The following is a 15,606-nucleotide window of genomic DNA, read 5'->3' on the forward strand; positions in this document are numbered from 1 at the left end:
GGCAACGACTTTGTATTCTAGATATTGATTTTTCTCCTGTATAAACTTGATCAAACATAAAGATATTTGACTTTTTAGAAAATTTGCACACCTTATATTTTGAAATTGAGGGTTCAATTTATTTGCACACCTCCAGTTAATAAATGGAGAACATAAAAACAGAGGTACATGCACTACGAGGAACTAAAACTCTGGAGGAAGCAACCACATGCAACAGTTACTGCCATTACCAGCATCCCACTTGCGGTAATGGTATCCTCGTGATATGATCCTCTGCAAGTGATGCACGCCTTCACTTTTCCGGTAATACACACTGCAGCTACCGACGTACAACTTTGCTAAGCACTCCACATGATGGTGGAGGGAGGCGTCTTGCTCGGAGTAGTAGATGCAGTTCCTATCCACCCCACCTCGCCCGACCACCGCGTCTTGGAGCAAGCTGGGTCAAGAAACAGGGTGTAGTCATCCAAACTCATCACCTCTTCCCACATTTTGTCGTCATTGGTGAGCTCAAAGACCCTGAAAAATTTAGTGTTATGGTCGTGACTGTCTGGCAAGACCTCCACCGCTATTGCTAGCTTGTTACGCAGTTGGAAGATGTACTCCTTCCGTTTCTTTTTACTCCGTATATAAGATTTGGTCAAGGTCAAATTACACAAAGTTTGACCAAATTTATAAAAAAAATATGAATATCTAAAATATTAAAACTATATAGTATGAAAATACATTTCGCATTGTATCTGAGAATATTGATTTCATATTGTCAATGTTTATATTTTTTAATATAAAGTTAGTCAAACTTTACAAAGCTTGACTTTGACCAAACCTTATATGCAGACTAAAAATAAACGGAGGAAGTATCTTGGGTGGGATGTCACCTCCAACGCATGCAATGCGTTCATTTCGATTTTTAGGCGGTGGATTGGGCTTGCCACCAGATTACCCTCTTTGTTAAGGTGATGCCAAACTTGAAGAGTGCACCGCGTTGGATGCTATAGAGCTCGCCGTTGCAGAAGGTGATGTCTGTGAGCATGGTGTCATCGGATGGTGATTGGACGACACAAGGATGGGGTTTATGCATGAGAAAAACTAGAACAAAAAAAAGGTGGTGCCACAGGAGTGTAAGCCCCGTTCTGTTAATCCATTACGGACCAAGTGAATAACTGTGAGATTAGCCAATTGACCCAGAGCCGGCCCCCTGTGATTGGGCTCCACACTCGTCTCAGCCCCCCGCCGAGGCGGGGAGAGCCGGCTCATGGGCCGTCCACGTTCTCCGTGGGCGCATCGCTGCGCATGGGGCCCGGGGACTTTCCAGGGCTGGTTAGGCCCGCTCACTTCATCCTGCGGCTAGTGCTTTCAGACGAGCCATCTCCGCCTTATAAACCGCGTCGAACTCCCCTCGGTTAGCGGTATGGGACTAATCTCAGCGACCGGCACCGCCCTCCTGCCAAGAGTATATGGGCCATGGCCGCTGAGCGGCTCCAAGTCCAAACCCTCGCTTCCCGTTAGGGTTTCTCTCCAGCCGCCCATGGCCACCGCCGCCGCCGGCGACGGGACCCGCCGTAAGCGCGGCCGGGGCGGGAAGGGCCCCAACTCCGACCTCTCCCGCACCCTCACCGACTGCACCCGCCGCGGGGACGCCGCGGCCGCCATGGCCGCCTTCGACGCCGCCGTGTCCGGCCCCGACGCGGCGCCCGACCTCCGCCTCGCCGCGCACCAGTACAACCAGCTCCTCCACCTGCTCGCCTCCGCGGACCGCGCCGCGTTCCCGGCCCACCCGGCCGCCGCCGCGCGCCGCGTGTTCGCGCACATGGTCGGCGTCGGGGCTCCCCCCTCCGAGGCCACCATCACCTCGCTCGCCCGCGTCGTCGCCGCCGCGGACGCCGAGGGCGCCGACGAGGCCTTCGGGCTCGTCTCCACCATGCGGGAGAAGTACGGCCTCGCGCCGCGCCTCCGGTCTTACAGCCCCGTGCTCGCCGCGTTCCGGCGCGCCGGGGAGGCTGGCAAGGCGTACGAGGTCGAGGCACACATGGCGGCCTCAGCTGTATCGCCGGAAGAGCCCGAACTCGCCGCGCTCCTTGAGGTGAGCGCCAAGGCCGGGGACGCAGACAAGGTGTATGAGTATATGCACAAGCTGCGGCGAGCCGTTGGCTGCGTTAAAGAGGAGACCGCAGAGGTGTTGGAAGGGTGGTTCTGGAGCGAGAAGGCGGCAGCGGCTGGTAAGGCTGAGTGGGATGCGTGTCAGGTGAAGGACGCCATTGTGGCGAACGGCGGTGGGTGCCATCAGCTAGGGTGGCTTCAGGCTGGACCGTGGACGGTGCAGCGGGTGAGAGTCGGGGCAGACGGCGAGTGCGGTGGATGCGGATGCCGCCTAGCTTCTGTTGATATTGACATGGAGGATACACAGAAGTTTGCTGACTCTATTTCTGGGTTGGCCCTTGAGAGGGAGACCAAAGCAAATTTCAGCCAATTTCAGGTGCATATATCTGCCCTTTTGTTTGACTCCCTAGCTAACTTGGAGCATTGCATATTTTGTTAAATGTGGTTAGTTTCTGTAGTTTACTGGCAGTTGTGTTAGGCAGATCAGATATGTGCTTGATTTTATTTCAATTAGTAGCTGGCATCATGTGATTTACAAAGAACTTATTTGGGAAAACTAGACTTGTGGTGATATACCGTAGCCAAATTCAATATGTTTATATGATAAACTTATTCGTTATGTGAACTATCACCCCTGTTTATAGAACTATGGTTGTGTTAACAATTTGAGTCATCCTTCAAGACCTTGTGGTTGAATGCCATGTCTGCACTATAATTGCTTACTGAAGTAACTGGTCCTTAAGATGTACCAGTTAGGGGAATCCATTATTTTTTATATTATTAAATCATGACATTCTCCTGGAGATAGTGCGCCTCCCTGTTTTGTGCAGTTGACTGCCTGGGGTGATATACTGTGGCCAAATTGAATGGGCTTATATGATTAGCTTCTTCATCTAAATTTTTCAGTTTGGTCTGTGGAAATTGAACTACTGTAGTGTCAACACACTTGAGTCATACCTAAAACCTTGTGGTTGGTTGCCATGCCTGCGTAACACCTGCTTGCTCAAGTAACTGGTCCTAAAGCCGTAGTAAGTGAAATTCATAATGATTTCATATAACTAAAGCATGACAGTCGCTAGTCTAGAAACTAAAGCCAGCTAACGAGAAATGCCAACCAAATTTACATAAATTATGATAGACAGAGCACATATGTGCTTAGTTTTATTTCCGTTAGTAGCTGACATCATTGTTTTTAAGGCGTCCCGCCTTGGACGCTTAGGCGATAAGGCGCCCCCCCAACGCCTTGCCCGCCTTAGGCGCTTAGGCGTCGCCTAGGCGATGAGGCACCCCCCCAGCGCCTTAGGTCGCCTTACCGCCTTAAAAACAATGGCTGACATTGTGTGATTACTAGGAACTAATTTGTGAAAACTATACCTGAAGAAAGTGCGCTGCCCTGTTTTGTGTAGACAACTACTTCTGGCTCACTGTAGCCAAATTAAGTAGGGTTGTAAACTAAGTTTCTTCGTTGATTCGTTTATAGTAACTGAATTGCAGTTGTGTTAAAACATTTTTGTCACCCTTAAAGGCCTTGTGTTTGGTTGCCCTACTGCGCAATAATTGCTTGCTCAAGAAACTGGTCCTAACCCAGAGTTAGGGGAATCCACAATTCTCATATAACTAAAGCATGACATTCACCTGTCTAGGAACTAAGGTAGCTTAAGGAAAGATGACAATCAAATTATGTTTCATATACTGTATATACTTGTCCGTTGCTTTTTGGGAAAAATACATCTTTATAAAGTTCAGAACATAGTTTTTCTTCTTACAAGCTGAAAATTTTGACTTCTGTAGGAGTGGCTGGAAGCACATAAAGAATACGAAGCTATAGTCGATGGTGCAAATATTGCACTTTATCAACAAAATTTTGCTGAGGGCGGTTTCAGCTTGGTTCAGGTCTGTGCGTCATCCTACACTGAATTCTGACATGCTGTCACCACTGAAGTAATTTGTACTAATCCATGTTCCATTTGTCATGCTTAATATAGAGCAGCTGGATGCTGTTGTAACAGAGCTACGAGATAGATATAGTGGGAAATGGCCACTTGTTATACTACATAATAAGCGCATCGCTAAGCTTATGGAAACTGCATCCAATAGGCATCTTATTGAAACTTGGAGAGCAAATGGAGCATTGTACACATCGCCAAGTGGGTCAAATGATGACTGGTAATGTTTTCGGCACTTTCTAGCTGTGGATATTCTTGCACTTCTTGTTTCACATTTGTAGTATGCTTCAGATATTAATCTAAGTTCAAGTTCGCCTTATTCTGAGCTGGAAGTGCATCTCTTAGCCTGAACTGCATATATTGACTAATATGTGAAATTAGATTGTTGTTGATTCTCAGCATCTTACCAACTGTTGTGTTTCCTGGGTTTGCTAAATATATGTGATATAACTTTGCAGGTATTGGCTATATGCAGCAATTGGATTGAACTGTTTGCTCGTGACCAACGATGAAATGAGAGATCACATATTTGAGCTCCTAGGATCATCGTCCTTCTTCTACAAGTGGAAGCAAAGACATCGGGTGTGTACTGCAAAGCTTATGAATCATATAACCCACTCCCATTCCTATTTATTTGTTAGTGTGCTAATCTAATTGCAATTGCAGGTCAAGTACACTTTTAATAAAGGGAAGGCGGTGCTTGTTCTGCCACCCCCCTATTCCTCAGAGATTCAAGTAAGTAACCAAGGTTTATATAGAGCTTACTGTCATCACAGGAATCCGAGACAGTTGGAACGTGCCGACGTTGGAACGTGCTGTTACTGATGTTATCTTCATCATCGCAGGAATCTGAGACAGGATCTTGGCACGTGCCAATAGAGGAGAAATCTGGCGATGAGAGAGCTAGGACTTGGCTTTGTATTGGTAGGACAGATCTCTCCAAACCACCGCGTGAACCTCCGGTGGCCAACGGAGTTGCCCAGGATTTATCTCCATCTGAGGCATCTAATGGGGCTGGGCAGAGGCAACCTGAAGAACAGGCTGCACCGGTAACTGGCAAAAGAAAGGATAGAGATTGACTTTGACGCCGCTGCCATTTGCGGGCAACTGAAGCATGCCGTATTTCTGCGGCGCGCTTGGTTCTGCGTCCCGCTTTAGTAGTCCAGGAACAGGGATGCAGTGTTAGCGACATCCCTGACAGCCTGTTTGTGTTTTACAAGCATTGTAAAGCGCACCTGACTTGTGCGCAGCTGTGCACCAATTTGGTTCAGTTCATCGAGTTTTTTTTTTTTTTTTGGGCAAAAATAACTGCATTGGTTCAAAGGATAGTATCCATGATCACATTGTACAACAGTGGGAGGTTAAACTGGTTATACCATTTATTTTCCGTGCTATATTTTGCAATGATAGTGTGAACTAGTGAACAAGAACGGCCATTGTTGCATGTTAAGTTTCAGAAAAGCTATTCCCTCCAATCCATATTAATTGACGCTCACTTAGTACTCCCTCCGTTCTCAAATATAAGTCTTTCTAGAGATTTCAACAAATGACTACATACGGAGCAAAATGAGTAAATCTACACTCTAAAATATGTCTACATACATCCGTATCTTGTAGTCTATTTGAATGTCTAAAAAGACTTATATTTAGGAACGGAGGGAGTACAACTTTATTACTCCCTCCGTTCTTAAATATAAGACCTTTTAGAGATTTTAATATGGATTATATACGGCGATCAGCAACAAGGAGAAATAATTAGCCTCAGAAATGCAAGTTACAAACACAATCTCAAGGAAATTGTGTTAATCTGTATTATTGCTTGGGAAATGATTTTCAAAGCCAGTTCTCTTGTCTTAAACCAGATTGGATATGCAACAAAAACTGATACTATGATCAAGACATTATTCAGAGGCCGAGCTGAATATCCATACATTATTAAGAGACTGCACATTCAGAAGTCAAGACCTAAAAGTCTACATTCAGTTTCTGGTCAATGTCCGAGAACATCTCGAAGAAAGCTTTGAAGTGCTTGTACGTGGTGTCTATGTCTTCTTTGCCACACATTTCCCGAACGCTGCAAACCAATGCAATAGTGATCAAGTACTTGTAATACAACACATGATTTTAGGAAGAACCATGATGCGGATAGATATAAATCGAAGCATATTATCCATGAGATATAATTGCATTTGTCTATCATTTGCAACATCTCAGTAAGACAGAGAGTATGTGAACAACTGAAAATAGAAGTCATATTAAATTATTAACTAATCTCTTCCAATTAAAAAGATCAAACAGCTAGGTCTGAAAGCACTTTGTATATTACATTACATGCTGAATCAGTGTGTCATAACCAGCAGGTGCAAAGAAGAGCAAGCTAAGCATACCTGTGCATGGAAAGTTGAGGAATACCACAATCAACAGTCCGTATGCCAACACCGGAAGCAAGTATGGGGCCAATAGTTGAGCCACAACCCATATCATTCCTTACGACAAATTCCTGTAGGGTACTCATTGCATCAGCACCATTTCTCAAACGTAATCACATACTTAAAACACAACAATTTATATCTTATAGTTAAATAAAGAGTAAGCAAATGGGTCATCATTAGCTTTACCAAACCACCATGGAGCACAATCATTTGTTCAAACAGTGGACCTTGCCCCAGAAGGAATGTTAAGCAAAGAAGTCGAAAAATACCTGGACGGGAAGGTTATGAATTCGAGCTATTTCTTTGAAGAGAAAAGCTGTTACAGCACTTGTGGCATAACGCTGGTTAGCATTATGCTTGATAACAAGTCCTTTTTGTAGTTCTGGTCTGTGGTACTCTTCATGCTTGTCTGGATAGTTTGGGTGCAGGGCATGAGCCATATCTGCGGAAACTGAAAGGGAGAACAGAGTTCAATCAGAGACTTGTCACACGCTATACCCAACAGACAGTATAGACATGAATCCTACCAAGGAAAGAAGAAGTTAGTGCACGCTCCAAAGCCCCCTCCCCCATGGACTGATGCATCAAGGAGTCAACGATTCGTCTCATGGCCTGGAATATGGTTGGTGCTCCTGCCCCTTGCATCGAATTTGAACCAACCTGAACAGTGTGATGTTATAACACGAGGAAGAGGAAGCCGGGCACAGAAACAAACAAGGGTTCCCTAGAAGATAGTTCTAATATAAAAATCCTTTGTGCAAATGTTTTGAATAACTACATCATTAAAAACTGCTCTTGGTCCAACAATCAGCGATAATTCATGGGAACATGAGCAACTACTGAGCTATAACTTTATCAGTGATATTTTTCATTTGCAACCGAATTAAGCATAAAGCCATCAAAACAGGCTCCAAGCGAGTATTAGGAATCTAGGATATGCATACATATACTTTTACCAATCAGAGCAGGGCTCGGTTCAAATACCTCTTCATTATCAAACAAAGCAATCATTCTTATACCCTTCTCGTTGGATAACTCTTCTGGTATCTTGGAAGAGTCCATGAGGGATTTCAGCGCACAATAACATGAAGCAAGATTATCCAATCTACCAGAATAAATGAACTCGTTCTTGCCTCCACCAAGGCAGCTAGGTTGGGTATCACACACGTTCAACTCCATACCAATAATTTCATCTGACCCACAACCAATTTCTTCTGAAAGAACCTGTGGATCAGCAAGTTGGCTATAAGTGCAATTTGAAGCCAGCTTAGCAATCTAAAACTGAACTCTTGCTTCAGTGACGGGCAAAAGAAAAAGGATAGAGTGCGGAATTACTTGCAATAGTAGTGGATGATGGACAGTCTTTGTGGAACTTGAACCTTTTTTGTCATCAAAATTGACAGTGGTCTCTTCACATGTTGTTGCAAGAAGTGGAGCCAGATGACTCTCTAGATTAGGCTTGAATCCTTCAGAATTCACTGTGCTAAAAGGAAAATAACTCAGTCAGCTACACATGGAAGGGCCAAATAAAATTACAGTTAAACAGGACATCAACAGGAACAAGCTACTAGATGCTTGGCAGCAAGCTCAATGAATTTGAAATGATGTTACACAGATAAGCTTTCAACAACTGAGATGTAGATAAATGGTGGATTATGGGTAAAATGAAAGAATGTTACAATGGATAAATCCAGTTAAACGGGACATCAACAGTCTACTGGATGCATTGAAAGAATGTTACTGGGATAGGTCTCAAATACCATGATATGGACAATTTTTGTACTTATTATAGAAACAAGCAATCGTTAAACAATGGAAGGGCCACAGAGGACAAATGAGGGAAGAAACTATAAGAGGACATGATACTATAAGAGATGTATAAAACTCTATTGCTAGCGGGAGGGTAGAAACTACATGATAGATTGCATTTTAGCTGACAAATGAAATAGAATAGTGATAAAAAGGGCATGAGAAATAACCGGTCAAGATGTATAGCCAGTGTCGGTACGCGAATGAGTGGTCTGTTCACTTTGACAAGCTTATGCTTAAATGAACCATCTGGAGCCTTGAGGATGACTCGCCCAGCCAATGTTAGATCTCTATCAAACCATGTGTGCCACAACCCACCTCCATACGTCTGTACACCAACCATTTGATGGCCAGATTTGAAGGAAGCAGATCTCGGTTTCAGCTTGAGGCATGGACTATCAGTGTGGGCTGCAATTATATTGAAACCATTACCAACCCTGTACCTGCAGAACAGAACAAAGGCATTTGCATGTCTTTCAGACTAAATATTACTACAGTTTGACGATCACAAATTTTTGATTTGAAATCATGTTTTTGGTACTGAGCACGAACTATTAGTTCCAGACTCATAGTATGTTGCCATGGGATACCACCCAGCAACCCAGAGCTTTTGCAGATCTTCGAACTTAGCACAAATGCAGCATGAGAAAAAAACCAAATTCTAATGCTGTCATGACCTCTTCCTCTATCACAGTTCACAGATATCTAAATCACTTACATACTATGGTCATGCTTTATGCTACAACAGAGGTTTGTTTGATGAGATTGAATTGCCAAAAATTAAGACATGCAGAGCAAGGTTAACCAAAAATCTCAAGTGATAAACACGAATGCACTCTCAGTATGGAGGAGCGGAGCTCTTCGAACAAACTCACTTTTCCCCGACTGCAAAGGCGACCAGGCAGGACATGTTGCGCGTGAAGAAGTAGCGGCCACCGGGCTGCAGGTCCCAGTCGTCGTTCTCGCTGAGCAGCTCGAACCCCGCCGCGAGCAGCTGCCTCTTGGCCTCGGCTGAAACAATGGCCAACACAAACAAACAGGACGAAGTAAGCACTTGAATTCGCACCAACAATGCCTAAATGCCAGGGTCCATGGTGCACCGAATTCGCAAAGAATGTAGCAGCATTCAGTGGTAAGGCCGGAGAGCACCCGGTGAGGAATAGGACCGAACAGGTTGAGGGCCTCGCGCACGCGGAGCGGAGAGGGCACGCCTGGCGTGGCGTGGCGTGGGTTGTAAAGCAGAAGGTGACTCACTCACCGGTGGCGTGGAACTGCGTCCACGACTCGTTGAGGTAGTCGAGCAGGCCGCCGACGATGGAGGGCGAGGGGGAGGAGGGGGCGGCGGGGTGGTTGGAGCAGAGGAGGCGGGAGGCGGGTGCAGCGGGTCTGGTGGTTGGGAGGGCGCGGCGCCAGGGGGAGGAGAAGGCGGCGAGCGGCGCAGGCGGCGGCCGGAGGAGGTGGAGGCGGAGCAGCGCCATCGGCGGCGAGGTATGGAGAGGACGACGCGATGGGTGAAGCGCAAGCCGCAGTGTAGCTCCGTCCAGCGGTCCACGAATCCAGCCACGTGCCTTAAGTTTCCAAAAACTATATCTAGTTGATTCTTTGTGCAAGTGGTTAGAGGACCCAAAAATGTTGCCTAACCGGACCCTAAACCCAGCTCATACGCTTTGTGTTGTCCATCATCCGACACATAAATGACCCGACATATCGAGCTCATATGTGAGTCAGAGATGGGACGCCTAGTCGCCTACACGTTGGACCGACGGGTAGGACACACACAAAAACCGTAAGGGAGGTCATTGGTTTTTGGGAGGACCCATTCATGCCATCGCTTTGGCGCCCCGCTTGAGGGGCCAAATTCGGCTATTTAAGCTGGGCGGCGAGGGTATGCCCTAGACGCTCCATTTTTCTTCTTTCTCGCTCATATGTGTCGTCACCACTTTCCTTTTCGCTCTGACCTTATCGTCTGCCATGATACGGTGGAAGATAATATATTACAAAATGCTCACGCCCGAGTGCTGGGCGGAGATCATACGGGAGATGCGCGTGACCGAGATATGTCGCGTTGCTTGCCTTGCAGAGGAGGACAAAATGTCAAGGCCAGACATGAAGGTGCGGAGGAGGTGCCGGGCATGGAGGTTGAGCTTGGCGGGTTCAGCATGGAGGAGGCGGTGGCGGAGTTCCACCTCTGCCCAAGCCGCGGCGTGGAGTGCCTCGCGGCCTAGGCGCGGACGAAGACAGCGCAAGCGAGTCGCCTTTGCGGCATTCATTACCGATTTTCGACCTCATGGCCGGAAACTAGGTCATCTTGGAGTCGCTCCAGGCCGAGCGGGAGGTGGAGGTGAACTGCCAGCATATCCACCTCGCCGACGTGATGTAGGAGCGGCTATTCGTGGACGACGACGGCAAAGGAAGCGGTGGCGCTTGCCACGCCGCCGATGACCACGGTGAAATTTGCATATTTTGATTGTAGATAGATGCTCTTAGTAGACAAAAACGAGTTGAGGATTACAACTATTAGTTTAAGCGTTAGCTACGGATAAAACTAACAGCGAGGAATGGACACTAAGACGCGAAGCAGTGCTCAAACTTGTCAGGTCACATTGAGCAAAAACAGCTGCTGCACCGTTTTACCATACAGCCTAACGCCCCGCTTGCCATCGGCGTATTTTTGTACACCAGTATTTATTTTCAACTGGAAGGAAAAACGACCGATTAAGGTTTGTATATTTTACAGGGGTTTGGGGCTGTGAAACGCCAATATCCAATCAGGGCCTAAGTAAACTACCACAGCCGCTACCAAGGAACGCCGCACTGGCAAGGTAATGGCAGAGCCCTCTCTATGCACGGTTTGCCCAGCAGTTTGCACTGTTTACCTAGCAGCAGATGGAGCAAACACGATTTGCAACTGGAACATTGCTGATGCATCTGCAAGTTGAAACAAAACTGAACATGGTAACTACTAATCAATATCTCATTCAAATATCACGTGAAAACAGACTGGAAGAGTCACAACTGGTTCAGAAACTTCTCCGTTATCGAACAAAGTAAATCATTCTTTGTTCCATTGGGTTATTATTCTACTATCATTCTACGACGGATCTTTTGGCGGCTTGAAGCAATTCCACTTGGAGCAGAGCAGAGCTTTGAGTTCATTGACGGTTTTCTTCGTTGATCGAAATGGAAGACCACGTTCGCTTCCATCCAACAGGACATCAATGTCACCGAGAAGTGCCCTGACACAATGGGAAACGCAATCGGCCAACATTGGGAGATGATAACCTCCCTCCAACGAGAGGACCATCCTTCCTGTACCAATTTCCATCAGCTGAAAGAGTCCATGAATAATTAGTCGCATTCCAAAACAATGCAGCAACACAAAGCATACTAATTTATGTCCAACGGTTCACCTACTAACCTCAAAGTTTAGTGGGACACTACATACAGAGAGCAAAGCATCATGCTTTCACTTTAAGAGCTCATATCAAAAGAAGATCCAGGAATAAAACTACAAGAATAAACAGGTATCCCTAACTTTCTGCAAAAAGGACAGACCCAGTGCATAGAAGCTCCCACACAAGGTGGGGTCTGGGGAGGGATTATAGGAACCTAGTCTTACCCCTGCAAAGTGCAATGCAGAGAGGCTGGTTCGAACCCAGGACCTCTTGGCACAAGTGGGGAGGACTTCACCACTGCGCCAGGCCTGCAAGTGAACATTTTTTGTTTGGCAACATTACCCATAACAAAGTAACCTTTAACAGTAAAGTGCATATACTGACACGACATTATTACATATATCAAAAGAAGATCCAAGAATAAAACTGATTAAGTACAAGAATGAACAGGTATCCCTAACTTTCTGCAAGTGAACATTTTTTGTTCGGCAACATTACCCATAACAAACTAACCTTTAAAACTACAAAAATGAACAGGTATCCCTAACTTTATGCAAGTGAACATTTTTTGTTCGGCAACATTACCCATAACAAACTAACCTTTAACAGTAAAGTGCATATACTGACACGACATCATTACATATATCAAAAGAAGATCCAGGAATAAAACTGATTAACTACAAGAATGAACAGGTATCCCTAACTTTCTGCAAGTGAACATTTTTTGTTCGGCAAACTACTGACACGACATCATTACATATAATGAACCAATACAGAAATCTCATGTACTATTCAATAGGTCATCCAACAATCCAATAAATTATAAACATGAACACTGCTTACAATTAATCATCAAACAGAACAGAAGATGAAAAACCATGCATAACATTTTGAACAAGTGTAATTAAGCTTCAAACTCACTTTTTGAATAAGCGTTCCATAACATTTTGGAGACAGAAGGCACTTTCCTACTGGGTCTCCTATTGCTGCAAAGTAAAAAGACCCTGTTAAAACAGAACAATGGCTAAATGCTAACAAGATGGAATTGAAGAAAATATATAATTTACCCGCGTCAAACCCTGCGGAAACAAGTATAATCTGAGGGTTATATTCTTTTGCAATAGGTAACAGAAACTCATCCCAAACAAATTGGATATCAGCATTCTTGAATTTATTGGATAGAGGAATATTAATATTATAACCCTCTCCTTTACCCTCCCCAATCTGATTGATATCTTTTGAAGGTGAAGACGGGTATCTAAGACTCTTGCTGCAGGAATAAAAAAGAATTAAAATAAGAAAAACAAACTGAGTTGGAAGTAAATCAATACAAGCAAGACTTCATCAATTTTATAAAATAGTACTTGTAGGTTGACACAAACAACACTTGATCACTCTTATAAAATAGTTCTTGGGTACCGTTCCCATGGTGGACGTCAAAGTCCACCACGAGAACCCTTTCAGCTCCCTGAAAAGAAAGCACGAGTTTTGTCACCAAATATTTATATCCCAATTAAATTGAATATATTTGAAAAGAAACTTACTTCTCTAATAAGTTTGGATGTCCCGATAGCAAGATTGTTAGCGTAGCAAAATCCCTCCGCAATAGACTCTCTTGCATGATGGCCAGGGGGACGAACGATTGCAAAAGCACTTTGGAAATCACCCTTAAAAACACCCTCACACCCCTGATTAATGAGGTACAGAAATATATTAAAAATGCATACATAGCAATAGTACAGTATAGAACCAAAGTTAAACTGTGGCAGCTTTGGCCCATTCCCTCCTTTAATCCAAAACTGGGTGTTTTGAGGTAACAGACCGTTACCTCCCTTCTCACTCTCCCTTCCCTCCCGTAGTAATAACCCGAGGCTGGAGCAGCCGCCGCCCCGAGCCTTCTCAAGCTCACCGCTCCTCCCTCTCCTAATCTGTGCTATATGCTGCTGCTACTGCTTATATTCTACTACTGCTGCTGCTGTCTAATGTGGTGTATTTGATTATTTGTTGATGTGTAGCTCTTTGGCTGCTCCTACCTCTGCAAATGCTGCATCTTTGAAGAGAAATTTGGATGATATGGGGTGGGAGTTTGGAGTCTTGTATGATCCTGATGACTTAGAGGGTGAAATTCACTGTACAATAACATATCTAGGCAGTTAGTACATTGCATGTTCCTATGTAGCTAAGATATATAGATATGGCCCTAATTAACCTATATAAATTCAGTTAATAGGCTGATTCCCTGATTAATCCCTACTCTTCACCCAACCGAGCAGCTACAAGTTACAGATATCTTGGGACATTGAATTTAATGAGGTACACCCTCCATATCAGATTATAAGACGCTCTTTGGGCTAGATGTGGAACAAAAATATTGAATTTAATGGTAATCAAAGTACTTAGCAAAATCAGAGGGAAAAAAATAAGTAAAGCGGTACAGCTCAATTAAACAACTTACCATTATAAATCCTCCAGCAGCTAAATACACAGCTTCTCTTGTACCAGCAGAACAATACATATCATCGGTGTAATATTCACTGAACTCGTCCACATTTGTTTTGTTTAGCGGAAGGCTTTCGATAAAATTCATGTGTTTAAGAGAATGGATAGCCAGCATATCTTCAAGCTTTGCAGGTTCCGATTTCAACACCTTTACCCTAGAGAAAATAAAAATAATTAAATGAGCTACATATGGTGCAAAACACCAATGAAGTAAACTGCCTACACAGGGATTGTGACATGCGTGAAAAGCAAATCCATAAGGTGGTAAACAGCATACATGAAGATTGTGACATGCATGAAAATCAAATGTATCAAATTAACAGGAACCAAACAGCAAGAAGATAGTAAAGGAAGAATAATAATGTAAACAGTGAAAACAAGCTGAAATGTAAAGAAACAATAAAGAACAGTTTTTACCTTTCAATCACTTTGTCTTTCCTTAATGCTTTCATGATGGCGTCAAGGCGCCCAGGTACCTCATATGCCAAGTATGGAGCATTATGTTGTAGCATCCTCTTATCCTTTTTGAGACAAAAATTTACTGGTTTGTGACTCATCATTCTATCATCATATACAATGCAAACCTGCCAAATGAAGTCACATGATTATAGTAAATTAGCATACAGCACAAAGCAGCATGTAAATATTCATGGTCATTCATGGTCTCATGTCACCTCACAGTATAGCATGCTAGTAGATCACAAAAAGCTTAAGTTTTGGACAGGTCTCCAACACATAACATGGAGCATTAATTGATATTCACAAATACATCAATAAAATCAAACAAAAGTGCCAATACTTTTCGAGGCAAATCTGCACATATGATTTCCAAGTGTCAAGTCTAAATATTCAAAGGTAGTCAAAGTTTTAGTAGGCTTATGTCCAAATGGGCCGTTCTTTCATGAACTGGACGTAATAGCCACCTCCAGCAGGGAGCTTGCGTTCTTATATATTAACTCTCACGTATAAGAAAACAGAGCAGCTTACGGGCTCCTTTAATTCAAAGGAATTCTATAGGATTTTTGGAGGACTGAAATCCTTAGAAATTTTTCCTATGTGGTCCTCTGATTCATAGGATTGGATCCCATAGGAATTTTTCCTATGGAATCTTGTACTACATTCTATAGAAAATCTAACATTCACTCCAACCTATTTTTACAATTCCTTTGTTTTTCCTGTGGCATCAAACACTCCTTGAAAATCCTATAGGATTCAAGGGGGCATGCCACTCCAATCCTATACTTCTCCTAAGGCTTGGTTAGATTTCCTGTGTTGTTTGGTGATGTGTCATGTAAATGGAAAAAGAGTAGACATTTCAAAGATAAAAATTGGTGACCTGCTGCTTGACAAATGACATATGAACTTGTTCTGAACTCCACACAACCTTGAATGCAGCAGAAATTTTGTAAAGCACCCATCTAAGTA

At 44.0% G+C, this 15,606-nt stretch overlaps 2 protein-coding genes across 2 annotated transcripts; one reads left to right on the plus strand and one right to left on the minus strand.

The window, feature by feature from the left end:
- The first annotated feature begins 1,454 nt into the window (after positions 1–1,454).
- Positions 1,455–5,440, plus strand: LOC119270678 (proteinaceous RNase P 2-like). The gene is made up of 6 exons (XM_037552719.1): positions 1,455–2,476; positions 3,892–3,993; positions 4,091–4,266; positions 4,505–4,628; positions 4,713–4,781; positions 4,892–5,440. The coding sequence occupies exons 1-6, from the start codon at positions 1,529–1,531 to the stop codon at positions 5,123–5,125; spliced, it is 1,653 nt and encodes a 550-aa protein (XP_037408616.1). The 5' UTR covers positions 1,455–1,528; the 3' UTR covers positions 5,126–5,440.
- A 374-nt stretch (positions 5,441–5,814) lies between these two features.
- LOC119270679 (probable aspartyl aminopeptidase) lies at positions 5,815–9,836 on the minus strand. The gene is made up of 9 exons (XM_037552720.1): positions 9,546–9,836; positions 9,163–9,298; positions 8,458–8,730; positions 7,814–7,961; positions 7,463–7,702; positions 7,006–7,138; positions 6,748–6,929; positions 6,434–6,546; positions 5,815–6,120 (listed from the first exon to the last, which is right to left on the minus strand). The coding sequence occupies exons 1-9, from the start codon at positions 9,763–9,765 to the stop codon at positions 6,012–6,014; spliced, it is 1,554 nt and encodes a 517-aa protein (XP_037408617.1). The 5' UTR covers positions 9,766–9,836; the 3' UTR covers positions 5,815–6,011.
- Positions 9,837–15,606: the final 5,770 nt, after the last annotated feature.

This window comes from Triticum dicoccoides, chromosome 3A, assembly GCF_002162155.2.
Source record: "Triticum dicoccoides isolate Atlit2015 ecotype Zavitan chromosome 3A, WEW_v2.0, whole genome shotgun sequence".
In the NCBI taxonomy this organism is placed as follows: Eukaryota; Viridiplantae; Streptophyta; class Magnoliopsida; order Poales; family Poaceae; genus Triticum; species Triticum dicoccoides.